The 19,953-nt window shown below is 37.4% G+C and overlaps 1 protein-coding gene across 1 annotated transcript in view; it reads left to right on the top strand.

Annotated features, from left to right (window-relative positions):
- The window catches only part of RYK (receptor like tyrosine kinase), a 66,268-nt gene extending 46,544 nt beyond the window's left edge, over window positions 1-19,724 (top strand). The window contains 6 exon segments of the mRNA XM_017872427.1: window positions 1,313-1,386; window positions 1,389-1,444; window positions 3,019-3,128; window positions 3,291-3,450; window positions 18,103-18,239; window positions 19,214-19,724. Coding sequence (XP_017727916.1) covers window positions 1,313-1,386; window positions 1,389-1,444; window positions 3,019-3,128; window positions 3,291-3,450; window positions 18,103-18,239; window positions 19,214-19,325 — 649 coding nt within the window. The 3' untranslated portion in view covers window positions 19,326-19,724.
- The last annotated feature ends 229 nt before the right edge of the window (window positions 19,725-19,953 follow it).

Below are 19,953 nucleotides of genomic sequence, written 5' to 3'. Positions count from 1 at the left end.
AAAGTGATACATGCTCAATTAAGGTAATTTTTAGAAAATGCAGAAAACAAGGCTGAAATTATTTATAGTCTCACAACTTAAAGCAACTCTTTGCATATTTCCATGCAGACCTTTATTATTATTTTTTCCATTTTTATAATTATCTTGCAAATGTGAATTTTGTATCTTTCTTATAAGATAAGCTTTTACTCATATTCTCATATTGTGACCAATTGTGACATATTATCCTGTTATTCTTTCATTACTTTTGAACATTCAAGCTGTTTGCTACTTTTTACTAATATCACATTAACTATCCTTGTTCATTCACTAGCTTTTTTATGTTTGATGTATTTCCTTATTAAACATCCTTAGAAGCAGAATTTCCTAAGTTAAGGAGTAGGAATGTTTTAAGGCTATTTGTTACTGTTATTTGTTATTAAATGTTTGTTTTATATAGCATAGAATACAAAGTGTTGGGTGTAAAATTGAGTTTACCTTAGTTTTGTCTTCTAGCAATTTTAGCTTAGTGGGGAAAATGATATAATTATGTAAAAAGTTATATAACCTTGGGAAAAATTAGCAGTTATTTCCAGATGTCAGTGGAGGAGGTATTATTAGACAATAGGATGAAATGTACGTATGTATGCCATAGAAATTAAAATAGGAACAGGATTGTCCACTACATGCTTGGTTTTATTTTGCACATCACAGCAACCTTGTATGGTTGGTGGGGTCCCTATGTTATAAGAATGGAAACCAAAGCCAAGAGACAGATGGTCACTCAGATAGTAACTGGTAAATCTAGGATTCAAAAATCTGATTCTAAATCCAGTGTGACCAGCTAAGGACTTTTTGGCTTTTGTGGCAGTTTCAGCCTTTTAGAGACCTTTTTGATGATCATATTCTTGACCACAGTCTGGATTGGGCCTTTTTTTTTTTCTTTTTCATGTGTGATATGGAGTAAGTGGGATTTTATTATCATAATACACTCATGGGCAAGTCAGTTTTTAGATGTCTCTGATGAATTGCCCTTTGGAGTAAAGATACAGTGTGGTTAGAGTGTGCCTTCAGAGAATCCAGCCCACGGGAAGCAACTTTGAGTTTATGACTTTGCCCTACCAAGAATGTGCATATATGGTGATATATGTACATATATGGGGAACACTTAAGTCTGGTTTAAAATACAGAGCACTTATAATTTTACATTTTAATGGTAATCATGTTTTAAGTATTTTGGGGATTTTGTTTTGTTTTAGATTATTTTATTAGAAGTAAGCCCCTAACATTTTGGATTCCTTTGTCTTTCTCCCAATTTTTTATTATTTTATAGAAATCTTCTTCCTATTACTCATGTGTGTATAGAAGAAGGAGAAAAGCCCATGGTGATATTGCCTTACATGAATTGGGGAATCTTAAATTGTTTTTACGGCAGTGCAAGTTAGTAGAGGCCAATAATCCACAGGTGAGAAAAATTTGCCCAAATACCAATTATTTACCAGTAGTTTCTGATAATGTCTTTGAAAGTAGATATTAACATTCTTGAATATAAACTGTTTAAAGGCCTGCAAAAAAGAACCTCAAATGAACCACAAGATATTTATAACCTGTTGGTTTAAAGGAAAATGTTGGCTTATGTTCCCGCCTTGAGGCTTACACTGTGCTGATGCTAAAGTTTTCCTTATATTTTCATTGTGTACTTATTCATAATCAACTCAAACCCTTTGTAATGCCATCTCAGGTGTTTTCCTGATAACTGAGGGTACTTGTCCTAGATCTTCCTCTTAGGAATGGAAACAGACTTTCTAGAGCCATTTGGTTCATACTATATATACCAAAGGCTGGTGATGACTGCAGGTCTAGATTGTGGGAGGTAATTGGATGTATTGTTAATATGCTTGGCTGTAAGATGGCAGTCATCTAAGAGTGTTTCTCTTCCCTGCTTGTGTTTATACTGTGAAGCAAAGGTCAGATACCATGCATATTATGATGGTAGTGGTAGTAAAGCCTAGTGGGTTTTTTGCTGTCTGCTGTATCTTGTAGTCCAGTTAAGTTGCTTTAGGATTTACAGTAGTATATTTATTAGAGTTGCCAGGAGAAAATGGGTTCAAAGGCTGCATTGAGTATTTGGCTTAATATGTATAATATGCTTTATAAATTGACAAGACTAAAGCTGGGATTCTCAACAAGTGGTTAGAGCCTGTGGCTCATCTGCATTACCTGGGGAAGAATTTTATTCCTCCACCCCAAGTACTGTCATCCACCTAAAGAAGCACGTCAGCAGAAAAAGCTAGGGGCTTGTACTTTGGGTTTTTTTGTTTTTTGTTTCGTTAGACAGGATCTCAGTCACTAAGGGTGGAGGGCAGTGGTGTGATCACAGTTCACTGCAGCCTCAACCTCCCATATTTAAGCAATCCTCCCACCTCAGCCTCCTGAGTAGCTGGGACCACCGAAACATGCCACCATACCTGGCTAATTTAAAAAAAATAATTTTGTGTAGAGACAGGGCCTCAGTATGTTGTCCAGGTTGGTCTCAAACTCCTGGGCTCAAGTAATCCTCCCACCTCAGCCTCTCAAAGTGCTGGGATCATAGGCATGAGCCACTGCACCAGGCTTAGACTTCTGTTAATTTGAAAATAATCCTGAGGAGAGAATCTCCTAATAAAAACTACTGTTTTGGGGGGAAAAAAGATTACTGAATTATAAACATTTGAAATATTACCTTGAGAACTCAGTATTCACTGAACAGATGTATTGAGCAGCTGCTCTGTGTGCTGGATATTGGGGAGACACATCTAACAGATGAAAGGAGACAGAGAGTAAATGGTAGATTGTAAAATAATAAGGACTATAGTTGATATAAGTACAGGGATATATGGGAACATATTCTTGGTAAAGAAATAGCTTTTAAAAATTCAGTGTGTAGGTTTAAAGCAGTATTTTTGGATGGAGTAGGATTGTGGAATGAAATAAGAAAGTAAGAAAGTGCCATCATATTTGTGTGCTATTTGCAAACCATGTCATTTTTTGTTACCACAGGCAATTTCTCAACAAGACCTGGTACACATGGCTATTCAGATTGCCTGTGGAATGAGCTACCTGGCCAGAAGGGAAGTCATCCACAAAGACCTGGCTGCTAGGAACTGTGTGTAGGTGCCATGAGCTTTACGCTGTCACTTGATGTAGAGTGCTTCCTGGATTTGGGGTTCTCTGCGAGTCACAGTGGGACTTGTGTTGTATTTAAGGGTGGGGGTAATCCCTACTTTTTAATACTCTTGATTGCATTTGATGTTCATGTCTTTACTTTTCAGCATTGATGACACACTTCAAGTTAAGATCACAGACAATGCCCTCTCCAGAGACTTGTTCCCCATGGACTATCACTGTCTGGGGGACAATGAAAACAGGCCAGTTCGTTGGATGGCTCTTGAAAGTCTGGTTAATAACGAGTTCTCTAGCGCTAGTGATGTGGTAAGTGCTAAGACCCCCAGATAGCAAAAGAATAGAGAAATAGCTTTCTGTTTCTAAATGTTTTACTGTTTTTGTCTTTTGGGTTTTTAAAAAATCTGCTAGCTGTTCCTGGAAATTTTTATCCAGAAAGCAAGTGTAATTAGCTGCCAATCATCCAGTTTATGGAGAGGAGCTGTGACCCAGACCATAGGCCAGCACTGTGTGTAATCTCATTTCATCCTCACAGTACTGCTCTGACAGAAGCACTATTTTTTTTTTTTTTTAAGACGGAGTTCCACTCTTCTTGCCCAGGCTGGAGTGCAGTGGCGCCATCCCAGCACACTGCATCCTCTGCCTCCCAGGTTCAAGCGATTCTCCGGCCTCAGCCTCCCAAGTAGCTGGGATTACAGGCATGTGCCACCATGCCCAGCTGATTTTGTATTTTTAGTAGAGACGGGGTTTCACCATGTTGGCCAGGCTGGTCTTGAACTCCTGACCTCAGTTGATCCACCTGCCTCCGCCTCCCAGAGTGCTGGGATTACAGATGTGAGCCACCATGCCCGGCGACAGGAGCACTATTAACACTAGGAGGGAGGCTGTGGTATCCCAGTTTTAAAGGTGAGGATTTTGAGACTCAGAGAGGTTACAGTAATTTCATTATTATTTTTTTTTTCTTATTTAAGAGACAGACCAAATCGTTTCCAGATCATAAAGGTGTTTTCTTTTTTTCAGATGACCTCTTCTAAGTGTTATGGCCTGTAAAATGTGTAATTCCCCACGTCATCCTCATCCTTTTGTCAAGTTTCTGGGTGGTTTTGCCCACTTAGCCAGATCATAGTTGAGTTCTTTGTAGTTAGTGATGTATAGTTTCAAAAGCAACGTTCACTTGTGGATATTTTAGAGCCATTTAAAATTTCTGTCACTTGATTTCTTAGTCTTATTTGGAAGACTAAGCATATTTAATTTCCTATCTCTTGCCTGTTAGACTTTATTATTGTTGCAGAATATTTAGGGATTAGGTAAAACTTCTGCTTATAGGGTCCCACCTATGTTCACTCAGTGATAATCTGTTTATGTTACATGTAAAATCCTATAGAATAATTTGCTTCTAAGCTTCAACTGTAAGAATTGGGCTTACTGTATCATTGTATTTTGTGTCTCTATATTTTATAATTTAGGGATACTCTTTTGCTTCAAAGTGTGTATGTTTTAAGTATTAATCTTTAAATCGTGTATTACTGTAAGCTAATTAATTATATTAATTGGTATATACTCATTTCCTTGGTGTATGAGTTTTCTGTGGCTGCTGTAACAAATTACTACAACCTTGGTGGCTTTAAACAATAGAAGTATAGTCTCTCGTGGTTCACTTCTGAGGCCAAATGTCTGAAATCAAGATGTAGTCAGGGCTGGGCTCCCTCCAGAGGCTCTAGTGGAGAAGCAGTCCTTGCCTCTTTCAGCTCCTGGTGGCTGTTGGCATTCTTTGGCTTGTGGTTCCATCTCTCTGTTCCAAGTTCATACCATCTTCTCCTTCACGTATGTCTTTCAAACTCTCTCTGCATATGATTTAGAACCCACCTACATAATCCAGGATAAACTTTTCCTCTCAAGGTCCTTAACTTAATCACATTTTGTCATATAAGGTAATTACAAGTTTTGGGGATTAGGACATAGACATATCTTTGGGGCTACCATTCAGTTCACTGCAGTCAATAATTGAAATGATCTAAGATTTCTTTACTGAAAGCCTTATGGAGAGGAGCTGTGACTCAGACCCAGATTTTCTGATTAAAATCCTTAAAATAAGAATAATTTGAGAAAGGGGAAAAATCCTTTCATTAACTCTAACTACTAAGTAAATTTTTTTTTCCTTTCTGGAAACTATGTGCTATTTGATATTGATATGGTTTGGCTATGTCCCCACCCAAAATCTCATCTTGAATTGTAATTCCCATAATCCCCACATGTCAAGGGTGGGACCAAGGGTGGAGATAATTGGATCATGGGGGGCGGGTTCCCCCATGCTGTTAGAGTCTCACGAGATCTGATGGTTTTATAAGCATCAGGCATTTCCCCTGCTTGCACTCACTCCATCCTGCCACCCTGTGAGGAAGGTACCTGCTTCTCCTTTTCCTTCCGTCACGATTGTAAGTTTCCTGAGGCCTCCCCAGCAATGCAGAAATAAGTCAATTAAACCTCTTTCCTTTATAAATTACCCAGTCTTGGGTATTTCTTCATAGCAGTGTGAGAAGGGACTAATACAGATATATTGCTCCTTTTACATACGAAATATTTTGATAAAATGTGTTCACTTAATGTAAATATGCAATTTACTTATACAAGTTTTAAACTTTTTTTTTTTTTTTTTTTGAGACAGAGTCTCGCTCTGTCACCAGACTGGAGTGCAGTGGCGCGATTGCGGCTCACTGCAACCTCCACCTCCTCGGTTCAAGCGATTCTCCTGCCTCAGCCTCCTGAGTAACTGGGACTATAGGCGTGCACCACCATGCCCAGCTAATTTTGTTAACAAGGTCCTTCATTGTATGTATCTTCAAAATACTTTGTTTTAACTCAAGATAAACTATTCTCAAACAAATAGTTTATCTGACACTTGTGAGATGAACAAAGTAAATATGAATGATTATGAGAAGGGATGTGATCTGCTTCACAGAGCAGTCTCAGAAGCTAACACCGAATGACAACCTGTTTCATGTTGTGCACAGCCTCTCCTAGCCAGAGAGGCATGGGGCATGGTGGGCCAGGATGAGGAAAATAAAACCAGACTCTTGGACACTGAATCCCAGGGTTCAACTTGTAGAGCAGTGGGGTACTAATCCTGGTCTGTTTTTCCAGAGCTTTGATAAAGAAAAAATGTCCCTCTAGCGTGAATGTCTAGAAGTTAAACATACCAAGTAAAGCAGTACAAATATGCAAAGCAGCTTAGATACTTTTAATGGCTATCTAATGAGAACCTGGGCTTTTTTTTAGGGAGAGAAGGGTTACATTTTTGGTTTTGATTTTGATTTTTTTCAAATGACATATGAAAGGAAAGCTGAGTTTGATTTTGGACCAATGCACAGCTGCTGTACTAAATGATAGGAAGGACTAGTTCTACCCTTTGATAAGGTTTTTGGTTTTAGAGTTGCCAAATCTTTATTGAGAAATTTTGAATTGTATCTGGAACTGTTTACCAGCTCTACATTAAGCAAAGCTATTTTCATGGAGTGGGAAGGGGGCAGGCAGGAGGAATCGGTTTGGCTTTGGTTGTAGAACGTAATTTTAAAACATAATGTCAATTGAATTAGAGCAGCGTGGTTCTCAAATTTACTCCTTTAGTGAAAGCTCACATCTAAACATTTTTAAATGTAGAAAAGTAAAAGAAACTTTTCTTAAGTGTTTACTTTGAAAATTTTATTCCATAGTTGATTTAAAAGATGGATTCACTTGTCTCTTTGGGATGTTAATTTTTTTATTTCCAGTGGTTGATTTAAAATTTTTATTTTGCTATTTATTGAAATATAGTATAGTTGCCTTTGCTGAAATGAAATGGCAGTTGTTGTGGTGAACCAAAACTAGTTCAATGGGCAGAAAATGGAAGGTAATTCTTAGATGATAATCTATAAGTATTTCGTGTAATATGAAGAGGTTGGAAATTTTTTTATTATTCTTAGAAAAAGGAGCATTGATAGCTTGTATTTCAAAGGGGTATGCAAGATGATGAGTAGTGCTATTTGCTTGCACAGTGGAGGCCCCCAAAATATGTATTACTTTTTTTTTCCTTAGACACAGGGTCTCACTCTATTGCCCAGGTGAGAGTGCAGTGGTGCAATCATAGCTCAGTGTAGCCTTGTACTCCTGGGCTCAAGTGATGCTCCTGCCTCAGCCTCCTGAGTAGCTAGGACTACCAGTGTGTGCCACCACACCTGGCTAATTCTTTTATTTTTTGTGGAGATGGAGGCTTGCTGTGTTGCCCAGGCTGATCTTGTACCCCTAGGCTCAAGCGATCCTCCTGCCTTGACCTCTCAAAGCACTGGGATTATAGGTGTGAGCCACTGCACCCAGCTTGTATTACTTCATTTAATGTATTTCGGTGTAGGTATACCATCGTATAATTAAGTGATGATAGGATTTTTTTTTTTTTGTAATATTTATGATCAAATATTTTGCAGGACCTACAGAGTGAAAATTAAGTTAGATAATATACTTTCAACAAATGAGGCTATAGCTAATAATACATCTCCAAGCAAGATGCTCCTAGAGCATTGAGTCTCTTCAGCTGGGTATTAACTGGCAAAGTTCATGTTGAGGATACATGGCATGGTTTGGTCAGGCAGAACATTTCAAATTATATCAGAAATAGTTATTTTTATGGTTATGACATTTTGCAGGAGTTCACACATTTTATGTAAGAATCTGCCATCATCAGAATGCAGTTATACCAAATACTTAGCTGCTTGTTCATGTGGCAGCTTTATTTTTAAATATCACCATTAACTTAATGGTGATCAGCTTCACAAGAGAGTTACTTTAGTTAGTTATTTATTACAGATAAAGTTTTTTATTCATTATCCTCCTCCTCCGCCTCTTCCTCCTCATCATCTTTGCCTTTCTCTTCCACCTTTGTCCAGACAACTTTAGCGGGACCCTTTGCACCATCAAACTTTCCTTTAGATTTGCAGTTAGCAACATTCTTCTCATACTTCTCCTTCAGCTTTGTTGCCTTTGTGATGCAAAGCTGCTTTTCAGTGTCGCTTAAATTATTCTACCTCTCACCTAGCTTTTTTGCCACATCTCCAATAGAGATGCCAGGGTCTGAATTCTTGGGGCGGAATTCTGTACAGAACAGGAAGAATCTGGACAGTGACCTTTTGGGGACATTGAGGTCCTTTTTGTTTTTTATTTTTTTGTTTTGCCTCCCTTAGATGGTCCATAATCCTTCATTTCTGAATCATAGCATATTTAATCCGCTTTTGCCATTTTCATCAGACTTAGACTTCTCTTTCCCAGACGTTGTCTTCCACTTCTCAGTGCACTTTTTGGTCAATGTTGCAAAATTGACAGGGATCTCTGGGTTTTTCTTCTTAGGTTCTCTGCATGCCTGCACAAAGAAGGCATAAGCAAACATCTTGCCTTTTGGTTTTCTGGAGTAGATTTTAGCCACCCTGACTCAATTGTTCACGAGTCTGGGCAGCACAGGGCATGACACATAGCTTAGCGATTCCCCAGCCTCACGCTAGCTGCCCCTGCAAGAGGCACCCCAACAGGAGAATGACTTTAACATCATAATTACTTTCAGTGTGTTTTGGCATAAACTTACTTGAAATAGCTGTGTGACCCAAATTTTCTGAGCTATACTTAGCATGTGATGTTAAAATATCCTTTGATTTGCATTTAACGTGATTAACTGCTAGAAAATGCTCACATTTTTCTTTTTTAGATTATTATAAATTTGTTTCCGTATATATGTATGTGTGTATATACAATCCCACACACACATATGTATGTATCGCCTTTGCTTTAGATAATTGGAATTGAAAGGACTAGGAACACCCTTCTGTTTTCCATGACTATGATGTGACTATTCATGTAAAAATCCTGCCTTTTAGTTTTTTGGGATTGAATTTTTTTTTAATTCTTAAAATATTTTAAAGTGCACATGTTGAAAATTGCTTTTTAACATTTGGGTTGGAAATGCATACACACAGTCATTATGTTCTGTTACCACTTTTCTTTATGGGTGAAGTTGGGGCTTAAAAGTTACATTTAATATTCTATTTTTGGACACTTCCACCAGAGTCTATACACATGTGAAATACATATTTTTAGATGTAAATGTAGCACCCAACAAATGATACTGCTGCCTTGGAGGGAACATTTTCTCTGTCCTTTAAGGCATCCTTAATATTTTTGCATTTCTTTATAATTAAAAATTCTACATGATTTATTTAGAAATACATTAATGTTTTCCATCATAAAAATAATACATTGCATCTCTAGGTTGTGTTTTCAGAATTTCTACTGAAAGGATTCAATATTTCAGTATGTCCAGATTCTTATGTTAACATCAACTTTTAACTGTTGAGCTTAAGAACTATGCACATCAAGATTTGACTAGTTATAAATGTCTAATATTATTCTAAGATATGATATCATTGTAGGCATTCTTAAGAATTTCTGGATATTGTTTTTATTGTGTTTTCATCAGATGTGGATACCACCATAAATTTTTTTATGTGACTTTCCTTTTTTTGAAAATAGAGCTCTTGATTTACATGTTCTTTGAATTATTTAGCTAATTATAGTAGCTAACGTAATTCTGCTCTTAAGAACTACCTTCTATTAGGAGATTACTAAATGTAATCAGGAGTCCGCAGTTATGAATTTCTTTCTTATTGGTTTTCTTGTCTTTATAGTATTACATTGTGTTTAAGAAGCATTTTCTTAAGAAAAACAAGTCAAGGAAATAACTTCCATGCCAAATATTGTCAGCATGGTTTATGGCAATGAAGAGATCCTTTTAAAGGTATTTGAACAGTTTTTAGGGGATAGGACACACCAAAATGTGTTGCTTGTGCCTTTACATAATTTATTTTGTGAATGTTAATGATTACCTAGAAAATAAAGGGAAATCTGAAGTTATCCAGAGACTGCATCTGCAACACATTGCTACATATTACTCTTTAACTCCCTGTTTGCCCAGTGCTGTGGAGGGAGCCCAGTGCTTGTTGTATCCCGAGCAGACCTGAGCGGGAGAGTCTGACATTTATAATATACCCATGAAGAGTAGTCTGCTGAACTACTGTGGTATCAAAGAGAAAGCTAGGGTTATGGAGGATGCTTATTATTTTTTAAAGTATAGAAAACTTTATTCATTATTAATTTTAGAGTAAGGCATAGATTCCTAATATTTGTTTCCTTTATAGTTGCTGATTTTATATACAAGAATCTTGGAACAATTATTTAAGTATTAAGTTCACATTAAGAGGAATAAATATTAAAGACAGGAAAATCTAGAGGTGCAAGGATTATTTCAGACTTGAAGAAATAAAATTTTAAATTTAATATTAATGTTAAGATATTTAGTTGTATTTAATGGTGTTGTTTTATTCATCCTAATATTTCCTTAGAATGAGGAATAAATGGATTTACTTTAGGAAGAGTTGCTGTATTTCAGAGGTGAGCACTTGCTGTCCTGTGATCAAGTAGTTGGCCTGGGTATGTTTTCTGTCGTTGGCTCTCCCTCAGGATAATTTACCGATAAAATCTTGTAAACAACTCTTTACATTCCTTTAAAGAGATTTGTTCTTATTCTGTTTAATATTCCCTTCAGATAGCCCCAGTGTTCTGATGGAGTAATATCTGTGCATCTGATGCAGTGGCAAAAAGTGCCACAAATAACAGATGCGTGCAATGGCCTGGTTAGCATCCAATGTTGGCTCCTCTGTCTTTCCTAATCACAGATTGTAGGGCAGGTTCATAGCAGAAGTAGTCACTTTTCAATCATGTATAACACTCTGCTTAAAGATCGCTGATGTTTGAAGTTGAATTGGTGTCTTAGTGTATTGGGACCACTATACCAAACTGCCGTAGACTGGATAACTTAAATAACAAACACTGAATTCTCATAATTCTAGAGTCTAGGAAAGTCCAAAATTAAGGTGCCAGCAGGTTCGGTGTCTGTTGAGAGCCTCTTTCCTGGTTCGTAAATGTCTATCCTCTCTTTGGGTCCTCATGTGACATAAGCGGTGAGGGAGCTCTCTGGTGGTCTCTTTTATAAGAGTACCAATCCCATTTATGAGGGCTGCACTCTCATGACCTGACCATCTCCCAAAGGCCCCAACTCCTAATACCATCACTTGGGGGTTAAGGTTTCAGTATATGAATGGTGGCAGGGACACAGACATTCAGTCCACCACATTCTGCCACTGGCCTTCCAAAATGTATGTCATTCTCACATGCAAAATACATTCATTCCGTCCCAACAGGCCTAAAAGTCTTAACTTATTCTAGCATCAGCTCTAATGTCTTAAGTCCAAAGTGTCATTTAAATATCATCTAAATCCGATATGGATGAACCTCAAGGTACAGTTTATGCTGAGGCAAATTCTTCTCTAGCTCTGAACCTATAAAAGCAAACAAGTTATGTGCTTCAAAAATACAGTGGTGGGACAAGTAATGGGTAGACGTACTCATTCCAAAGGGAAGAAATAGGAAAGAAGAAAGGAGGAATGTGTCTAAAATAAGTTGAAAACCTAACCGAACAAACAATATTAAACCTTAGGACTCAAGAATAATTCTCTTTGGCTTAGTACTCTGCTTTTCAGGCCGCTTGGGGTGGGAACATCATCTCTCAGCTAGGTGGGAAGGCACCTCAGTGGCTCTTTGCCAGGGCCCCACCCCAGAGGCACTGAGGTCCTTTTTTGGCACTTGGGACACACCAGACCTGAAGAGGCATCTAAGAGGAGGCATGTCCCTCTGGACATCTGCTCTAGACCTGGTAAAGGGCATCTACAGAAAAACCTATAGCTAACATATTTAGTGGTGAAAGGCTGAATTCTTTTTGTTTAATATCAGGAACAAGACAAAGTTGCCCACTATTATCACTTCTGTTACTCAGCACTGTCCTTGAGGTTATAGCCAGTGCACTAAGGGAAGAAAAGAGTGGATAGAAGAAAGTAACTATTTGCAGAATAGTATGATAATTTATGTAGAACATTCGGTATGATATAGAAAAACGCTACTAAAACTAATAAGTGAGTTTAGAAAGATTGCAAGATCAATGTACAAAATAAATTGTATTTTAAACAATGAAAAATAAGAAATTAAAGTTTTAAGAATGTTTATAAGAACATCAAAAATATGAAATTCTCAGGAATAAATCTGACAAAAAATGTGAAAGAGCTGTACAATACATTGCTGAGAGAAATTAAAGAATACATACACAGTAGGAGAGGTACACCGTTTTTGCCTTGGTCAGAAAACTCAAGATAGTCTCTCCAAGTTTGAAAAATATTATCAACATTATTAGTCATTCATTAGGGAAATGCAAAATTAAACCACAGTGAGATACTGTTGGTTTGGCTAAAATTGAAAAGTCTGACCATACCAAATATTGACAAAGATATGAAAGAACAAGAGCTCCTTTCCACTGCTGGCAGGAATGTAAAATGGTATAGTCACTTTGGAAAACAGTTTGGCAATTTCTTAAAATTAATATATATGTACCATATTCAGTCATTTTGCTCTTAGATGAAAACGTGTTCTTACCAACACTGTACACAGATGTTCATAGCAGCTTTATTTTTAATAGCTAAGTCTGAACATAATTCAAATGCTTATCAACAGGCAAATGGGTAAACTGCAGTATTCATATAACGAGCTATACTACTAAATAAAAAGGAATGAACTGTTGGTACATGCTACATCATGGATGAATCGCAGAATCATTATTCTGAGTAAAAGAAGCTAGGAAAACAGTATACAGCTTGAATAATTATATTTATATAATTCTAGAAAATGCCAACTATATAGTGACAGAAAGCAGATTAGTGGGTACTTAGGGATGGTAGTGCTGGTGGTAGGGAGGGATGAAGGGAAAGGATCAAAACAGAATCTTTCGGAGGTGATAGATATGCTCCTTATCTTGGTTGTGGCAGTGGTTTCAGGAGTGTTTATGTATGTCAGAACTTATCCAGTTGAATACTTTATGTGCAGTTTCTTGTGTGTCAGCTGTACTACAATAAAAATAAATGAAAACTGTCGTTGCTGTCTCATCACTGCTGCTAACATATCTAAGAGTACTTGCTAAATTTGCCCATTCTTAAGACCCACCAAGGACTTTTGTTTAAAGTGATGTGATCCAGGCCTGTCATGGTGGCTCATGCCTATAGTTCCAGCACTTTGTGAGGCCATGGCGGGTGGATCACTTGAAACCAGGAGTTCGAGACCAGCCTGGCCAACATGGTGAAACCCGATTTCTGCTAAAAATACAAATAAATAATTAAATAATGTGATCCAGGCTTCAGAATTATTGAGATAGGACTGGGGAACTGTACTTTTTAGCAAGCACCCCAGATAATTCTTCCCCTTCTTATAAAACACTTAACCCAGATTCATTTAATTGCACTTCGGTAATCTGCAGCCATGTCTTCATATGAGAAAGAGATATAAGGTTTCTAATATGAACAGAAAGGCCTAGCCATGGAACACCTGATGACACTTCCACTGTGGTCAGATAAGATAATTTACAATTGAATGGAATTATTTTCTTTTCAGTTTATAGTTCACTGAAGTGAGCCTTGCACTGTAAGTTCCTGAAGTAATGACTGGAAATGTCTTAATTCAGTAGCCCCATCTTTAGTTAATGCTGCACTAAAAGAAAAAAGGAATTTTACTTATATAATATTTGACAAGTCATATTCATATATGTTTTAGTGGAAAAACCATTTTACATCTTATATATGGAAGCTATAAAATAACACATGTTTTGGGGAGAGGAATAAGATGAATAGAATAACATTGTAATTCTCTAAGTGTTCTTTAAATGGAGATAGCCACAGCCTTTCATAAAACTCTGGAAAGAACAGCATGACCTTCTTATTGCCCCCTTTCCACCGACGTCAAACAGAAGGAAATTATAGAATAAGTCTGTCTAAAGTTTAAATGGTTCAGTTATCAGAAGACTTTAGAGAGCAAGTTTTCCACAAATCATTTCTGTGCCATTTTGTCTTGATTATTTTTTTAAGGGTTGGTTTGCCAACATGTAATTAATCACTTTTGTTAGTTTTTAAGGAAATGAAACGGCATTGTTCCCTTTGGCTTAACTGTTCTTTTCGATGGCATCTTTTAGTGTTGTAGTTGTAATATAAAAACCTTAGGTAAATGTTAGGCAGTAATAATGTGAACAAAACAGTGGGAAGGGAGTAATGTTTGAAAACTTGTATACATTGCTGCTGTGATACTTACATTCAACTCCAGATCTCAAATACCACCAACTTTACTATCAAAGTCCCTTATAGTCAGAAGGTGTTATAGTGTCAGTGGATGGGGTTATTCCCGGTGTACAAAGGGTCAAGATGCACTTGTCACCAATTCCCATAGTTTCTTCTTCCAAAATCTAGTTTGAATGGATCATTTCATCTCAGGAGGAAGGGATGGGAGCACCCTTCCGACCAGTTTCATTTCTTTGGGCTCTGTTCCATCTGTGCAGGGAACTACCTTCTCTATGGAAATTGGACACGATTTTAAAAATAAAGCATTACATTTACTAATGACTGTCAGTATTAAGATTTCATATAGATCTTGTTACTTCTCAGAAAAAAGTTTCATATAGAGTAAGGTTTTAAAGGTAGGCAAATAACTAGATGTGAGCAGGCACCGTCCTTTAACTTTTATTAATTTGAAATCATTTTCCATTTTAAGCAGAATAGAATGTCCCAGTAGGTGTAAGGGAAATTTTAGTAGCCTCCAAGACTCTGTGGAGATTTTGAAACTATACACACTTCTTCATCTGTCCCCTGCCCCCTCCTCCTCCCAAAGCATAGACTTCAAGGCTGAGCTTTGCTCCGTGTTAATGATCACTGTTAATGAAAAAGATAATAGTTTCCAAAAGGCCGAACCCCTGGTTTTGGTATTTAGGGTAATGCTGCCGTCAGAGTGATTGAGATATACTCCTTCCTCTGTGTTCTGAAAGTTTATGTAGGATTGGGTGTGTAACGAATGGGTTGAATTGTGTCCTGCCTCTCCGCCAAAAAAAAAAAAATTGGTTGAAGCCCTAATCCCTAGTACCTCAGAATGTGACCTTATTTGGAAATAGGGTCATTGCAGATGTAATGTTAAGATGAGGTCATACTCAAATTAGGATGAGCTCTAATACCCCCTAAGACAAGAGACACACACATGAGGAGAAAATGTCATGTGAAGATAGAGGCAGGGACTGCAGGGCTGCAACTGCAAACCAAGGCACACCAGGGGCTGCCGGCAACCACAGGAAGCTGCGAATAGGCAAGAGAAGATTCCCCCTCCAGGTTTCCGGGGAAGCACAGCCCCGCTGACACATGGATTTGGACTTCTAGCTATCAGAGCAGTGGGACAATACATTTCTGTTGTTTAAGCTACTCGTTTGTAGTATGTTATTATGGTAGCCCTAGGAAACTAATACAGATTTGTATTTTCTTTCAAGTTTGATAGAATTCACCAAACAATGTTGAGTTTTCTTTGTGGAAAAGTTTTGAATTGTGAATTCAGTATCTTTAATAGATATAGGGCTATACAGATGTTCTGTTTATTCCTGTGTGTTTTGGTAATTTGTATTTTAAGAAATTTGTTTATTTCATTTAAGTTACTGAATTTATTGGCATAAAATTGGATTGTTCATAGTATTTTTTGATGTCCTAAAGGATGATGTGCCCTCCTTTATTTCTGATATTTAAAATTTTTTGTTGTTGTTCAGTCTAACACAGTGGTTCCTAACTGGGACAGTTTTGCTCTGGTTAAGGGCATTTGTCTGTGCCAAGGGACGTTTGGCTATGTCTGGAGGCATTTTGGGTTGTCACAGCTTGGAGGATGTGCTACTGTCATCTCCCTGGCTATGCCCAGGGAGAATGCTATACATCCTACAATGCACAGGACAGCTACTCACAGCAAAGAATCCTCCAGCCCACAATATCAGTAGTGCTGAGGTTAAAAAACCTACTCTAGGCTTTACAATGTAAACCTTCTATTTTCCAAAAATATTATATCATTTCATGTTTAATATAGTGTTTCCATTCATCCCCTTCCAGTCTTCAAACTGTTTGTGGGCATACCTTTTACTTCTCTGTATATTATTAACCCCACAATATATTGTTGGCTGTTTTTCCTTTAAATAGTCTCTCAAGGAAATTTTAACATAAGAGAATATGTTCAGTTGTTACTAATATGTTTTCAGCACTCTTTATTCTTTGTGTTGACTCAGATTTCCACGTGGTATATTTTCTTTCCGCATGAAGAACCGCTTTCATACATCTTACAGGTCTGCTGGAAACATAGTCTCTCTGCTTTTATTTGTCTGAAAAACTGTATTTTATCTTCATTGTTGAAGTATATTTTGGTTCTATATAGAGCTTTCTATGACAGTTTTTAATGTTTTCTTTTTCTTTCTTTGAGACAGAGTCTCACTTTGTTGCCCAGGCTGGAGCGCAGTGGTACAATCTCGGCTCACCACAACCTCTGCCTTCTGGGTTTAAGCAATTCTTCTGCCTCAGCCTCCTGAGTAGCAGGGATTACAGGCATGTGCCACCAGGCCCAGATAATTTTATGTTTTTAGTAGAGATGGGGTTTCTCCATGTTGGTCATGGCTGGTCTCGAACTCCCGACCTCAGGTGATCCTCCCAAAGTGCTGGGATTACAGGTGTGAGCCACTGTGCCTAGTCCTAAAGTATTTTAAAATATGTCATTTCATTGTTTTCTTGTTTGCATAGATTCTGGGGGAAAATGTAGCTGTTGTTCACTATTATAAGGCTGTTTTAAAAATCTGTGTATTTTACAAAGTAAGTATTTTGGGATTTTGTTACTATTGAAAAATAATAACCTAAAATTTAATGCAACATGCTTAGATTTTATAAACAGACTTGTATTTAACTTGTGTTTGGTATTTTTCTTTTTTCCTTTTCTTTTTTTCACTTTTTTCTCTTTTACTCGTTAAAATATGTATTTTGGGGCAAGCTATTTCTCTGAGCCTCAGTTTTCTCACCTGTAAAATTGAGCTACCAATGATTCTCACAGGTTTATTGAGGAAATTAAATGTATTGAAGGATGCAAAATGCCTCGAACTTGTAGGTACTTGTAAACCTGATACTACAGTACACAGATATCCCCCTCCTCATCCAAGTTCAGTTGTTCTGACCTCAGGGTTCACACTTGGTGGCAGATCAGTGGATGTACCAGATCTGAGTCCTTCCCAGCCATGTGGCAGCAGCTCTGTGTAGACATGTTGCCTGCCCCCGCCTCCTGCACACTCTCCAGGAGCTGAGTACAGCCAGGAATTGGCCAAGATGGGGAGCTCCAAACAGACCATGAGTGGACACTGTTAGCACTGTTTACTGTTCCTGTTCCTTTCTGTATTTACATGTTGATTTTAAATAAATCTGATCGCTTACTCAAGCAAGGTTGGAAGTTATTTTAATCCTTTAATTTAAAACTTTAAATACAGTAAAAATCCATGCCTTCTTATATTTTCCCTCATTTGCATATTTCACTTAGGATGCTCTTCCCTTTAGACTAAAATTCTGTTCATTTTCCACTTCTCAATCATGCAGACTAGCTATAGTATTTACAGTTACAAATTCTCATATTAGAAGAATCTTTCATGCAGACTAGCTATAGTATTTACAGTTACAAATTCTGAGAAGAGTCTTAGACGTAATTCATAATACATAACTTGTAATCAGCAGTAAACTATTACTTCCAATGGATCTAATTACTTAGAATTTATAATATTAATATTGGATGCACTCTTTTTTATCTTAGCAAGGGAAACTAACTGTGTATGATAGACTTCTTTTTGTAAATAACATTTCGCTTTTCCAAAGCATGAGTTGAGCTGTTGTTTTTTGTACTGTAGCTGGCTGTGGGCACTGGCCCCCTGACCGTTGTTTTAAATGTCCCCTCATTGTGCTCCTGCTCCTTTCCTAGTGGGCCTTTGGAGTGACACTGTGGGAACTCATGACTCTGGGCCAGACGCCCTACGTGGACATTGACCCCTTCGAGATGGCCGCATACCTGAAAGATGGTTACCGGATAGCCCAGCCAATCAACTGTCCTGATGAATTGTGAGTTTTTTTTGAGCTTGAAGGCATGGGTTTTATTCAATTTACTATATTGGAATAAAGGGAAAAGAGCAGGTTTCCATATTCACATAGAGCCTTCCCTTTTGAGAATAATGACTCTTTGGATTTAAATTAGACTCTTATAAAGAACCACAAAGTCAGGGAGATGCATTCACTCTTTCATGCATTTGGTATTAGAATGCCTTGCATTTTATTTTATAGTACATAATCTAAGCACTATAAATTAGTCTGAGAGAGCGTACTAAGAAAATTGAATACTATGTCAGTTATTCTATACAGAGTACCTGACTTTTGTAGTTATAAAGTAATTATAAAGGACATAGTAGTTATAAAACCTTTCTTATTGTCATTTTGCCTTGCCAGTTAGTATCAGCTGATACAGGGAAGATGATCTGGACTAGTAAGCAAAATAGTTGCTTTCTGTTTCCTGCTTCTATCATGTAGCTTATCTTGCCATGTAATGAGGATGGGATAAACAGGAGGCTCTTCAGGGTGATTGATTGTACAGATGAGTATGTTCTCAGTTCCAGAACTCCCTGAAGGTTTCTGCACCATGACAAGGTGGCAGCTTTTGTACTGATTTTACTCTAGATCCAGGGTTCATAGAACTTAGATAAAACTTTCTCTTCCTCCAAGTTCTTTTTCTTAATTTAACTACAGGAAAACACAGGTTGTTCTTTTTTGACTGTGTTTTAGGTTTTTACATGAACTCTCTGTATTTGCTGAAATATTTTGATATGCTGTCATGAAGAATTGAAATTCACACATGTAATCCAAATAATTTCTTTTAGCTTCTTTCTAGAGCTGCCAACAGATAGTAAAATGAATCCGTTTTTAATATATCATCCTCTCCATACCCACCTTTAGACAGGCAGCATAACTGGCATCAAACTGACCAAAAGTTTAGGAATACTGTATCCTTACTAGTCCAAATTTTCATTTTTGTCACTCTGCAGGTTTGCTGTGATGGCCTGTTGCTGGGCCTTAGATCCAGAGGAGAGGCCCAAGTTTCAGCAGCTGGTACAGTGCCTAACAGAGTTTCACGCAGCCCTGGGGGCCTACGTCTGACTCTTCTCTCCCAATCCCACAGCATCAGGAGGAAGGTGCCTGTCGCGGCTCACTTGAAGCCTGTCGTGGATGCTTCATATCTAACACAACGCCAACAGAAGCACATTCGTCTTCCAGAACACCGTGCCTTAGGAATGCTTTAGAATCTGAACTTTTTAAGACAGACTTAATAGTGTGGCATATTTTCTAGATAATCACTTTTATTAGGTTGAACTGAAAGGGTTTTTGTAAATTTTTTGGCCAAAATTTTTTAAAACATAGTTACTTTGGACTAGGGAGGGGTACATTCTTACAAAATAAATAAACAGTTTTTAAAATTGTTTAGACACAGATATTTGGAATTAGCTATCTTAGTGCCAACTGCTTTTTATTTTTTTACTTCATCAAGGTGATGTAAGTGACTCACCTTTAAAGTTTTTTTAACGTTATTTTTTGTCACTACTCTGGGGAATGGTTTGTCTTCAAAATGCAATGCTTTTCTTAGGAAAGGAAAAACAGCATTAAAAGATACCTGGTTTGCCTTGTACAAGAAAAGGCAGTATTAGAGGAAGAAAATTTAAAGAAAAGCTAGAGGAAAAAAGCGATTTTTTAAAATACTTACTAGAAGCAAACTGCCCTTGCATGGAAA

This window comes from Rhinopithecus bieti, unplaced genomic scaffold, assembly GCF_001698545.2.
Source record: "Rhinopithecus bieti isolate Rb0 unplaced genomic scaffold, ASM169854v2 scaffold_7308, whole genome shotgun sequence".
Classification (NCBI taxonomy): Eukaryota; Metazoa; Chordata; class Mammalia; order Primates; family Cercopithecidae; genus Rhinopithecus; species Rhinopithecus bieti.
The sequence above is the reverse complement of the archived record's forward strand: the minus strand, read 5'-3'. Positions and strand labels throughout refer to the sequence as shown.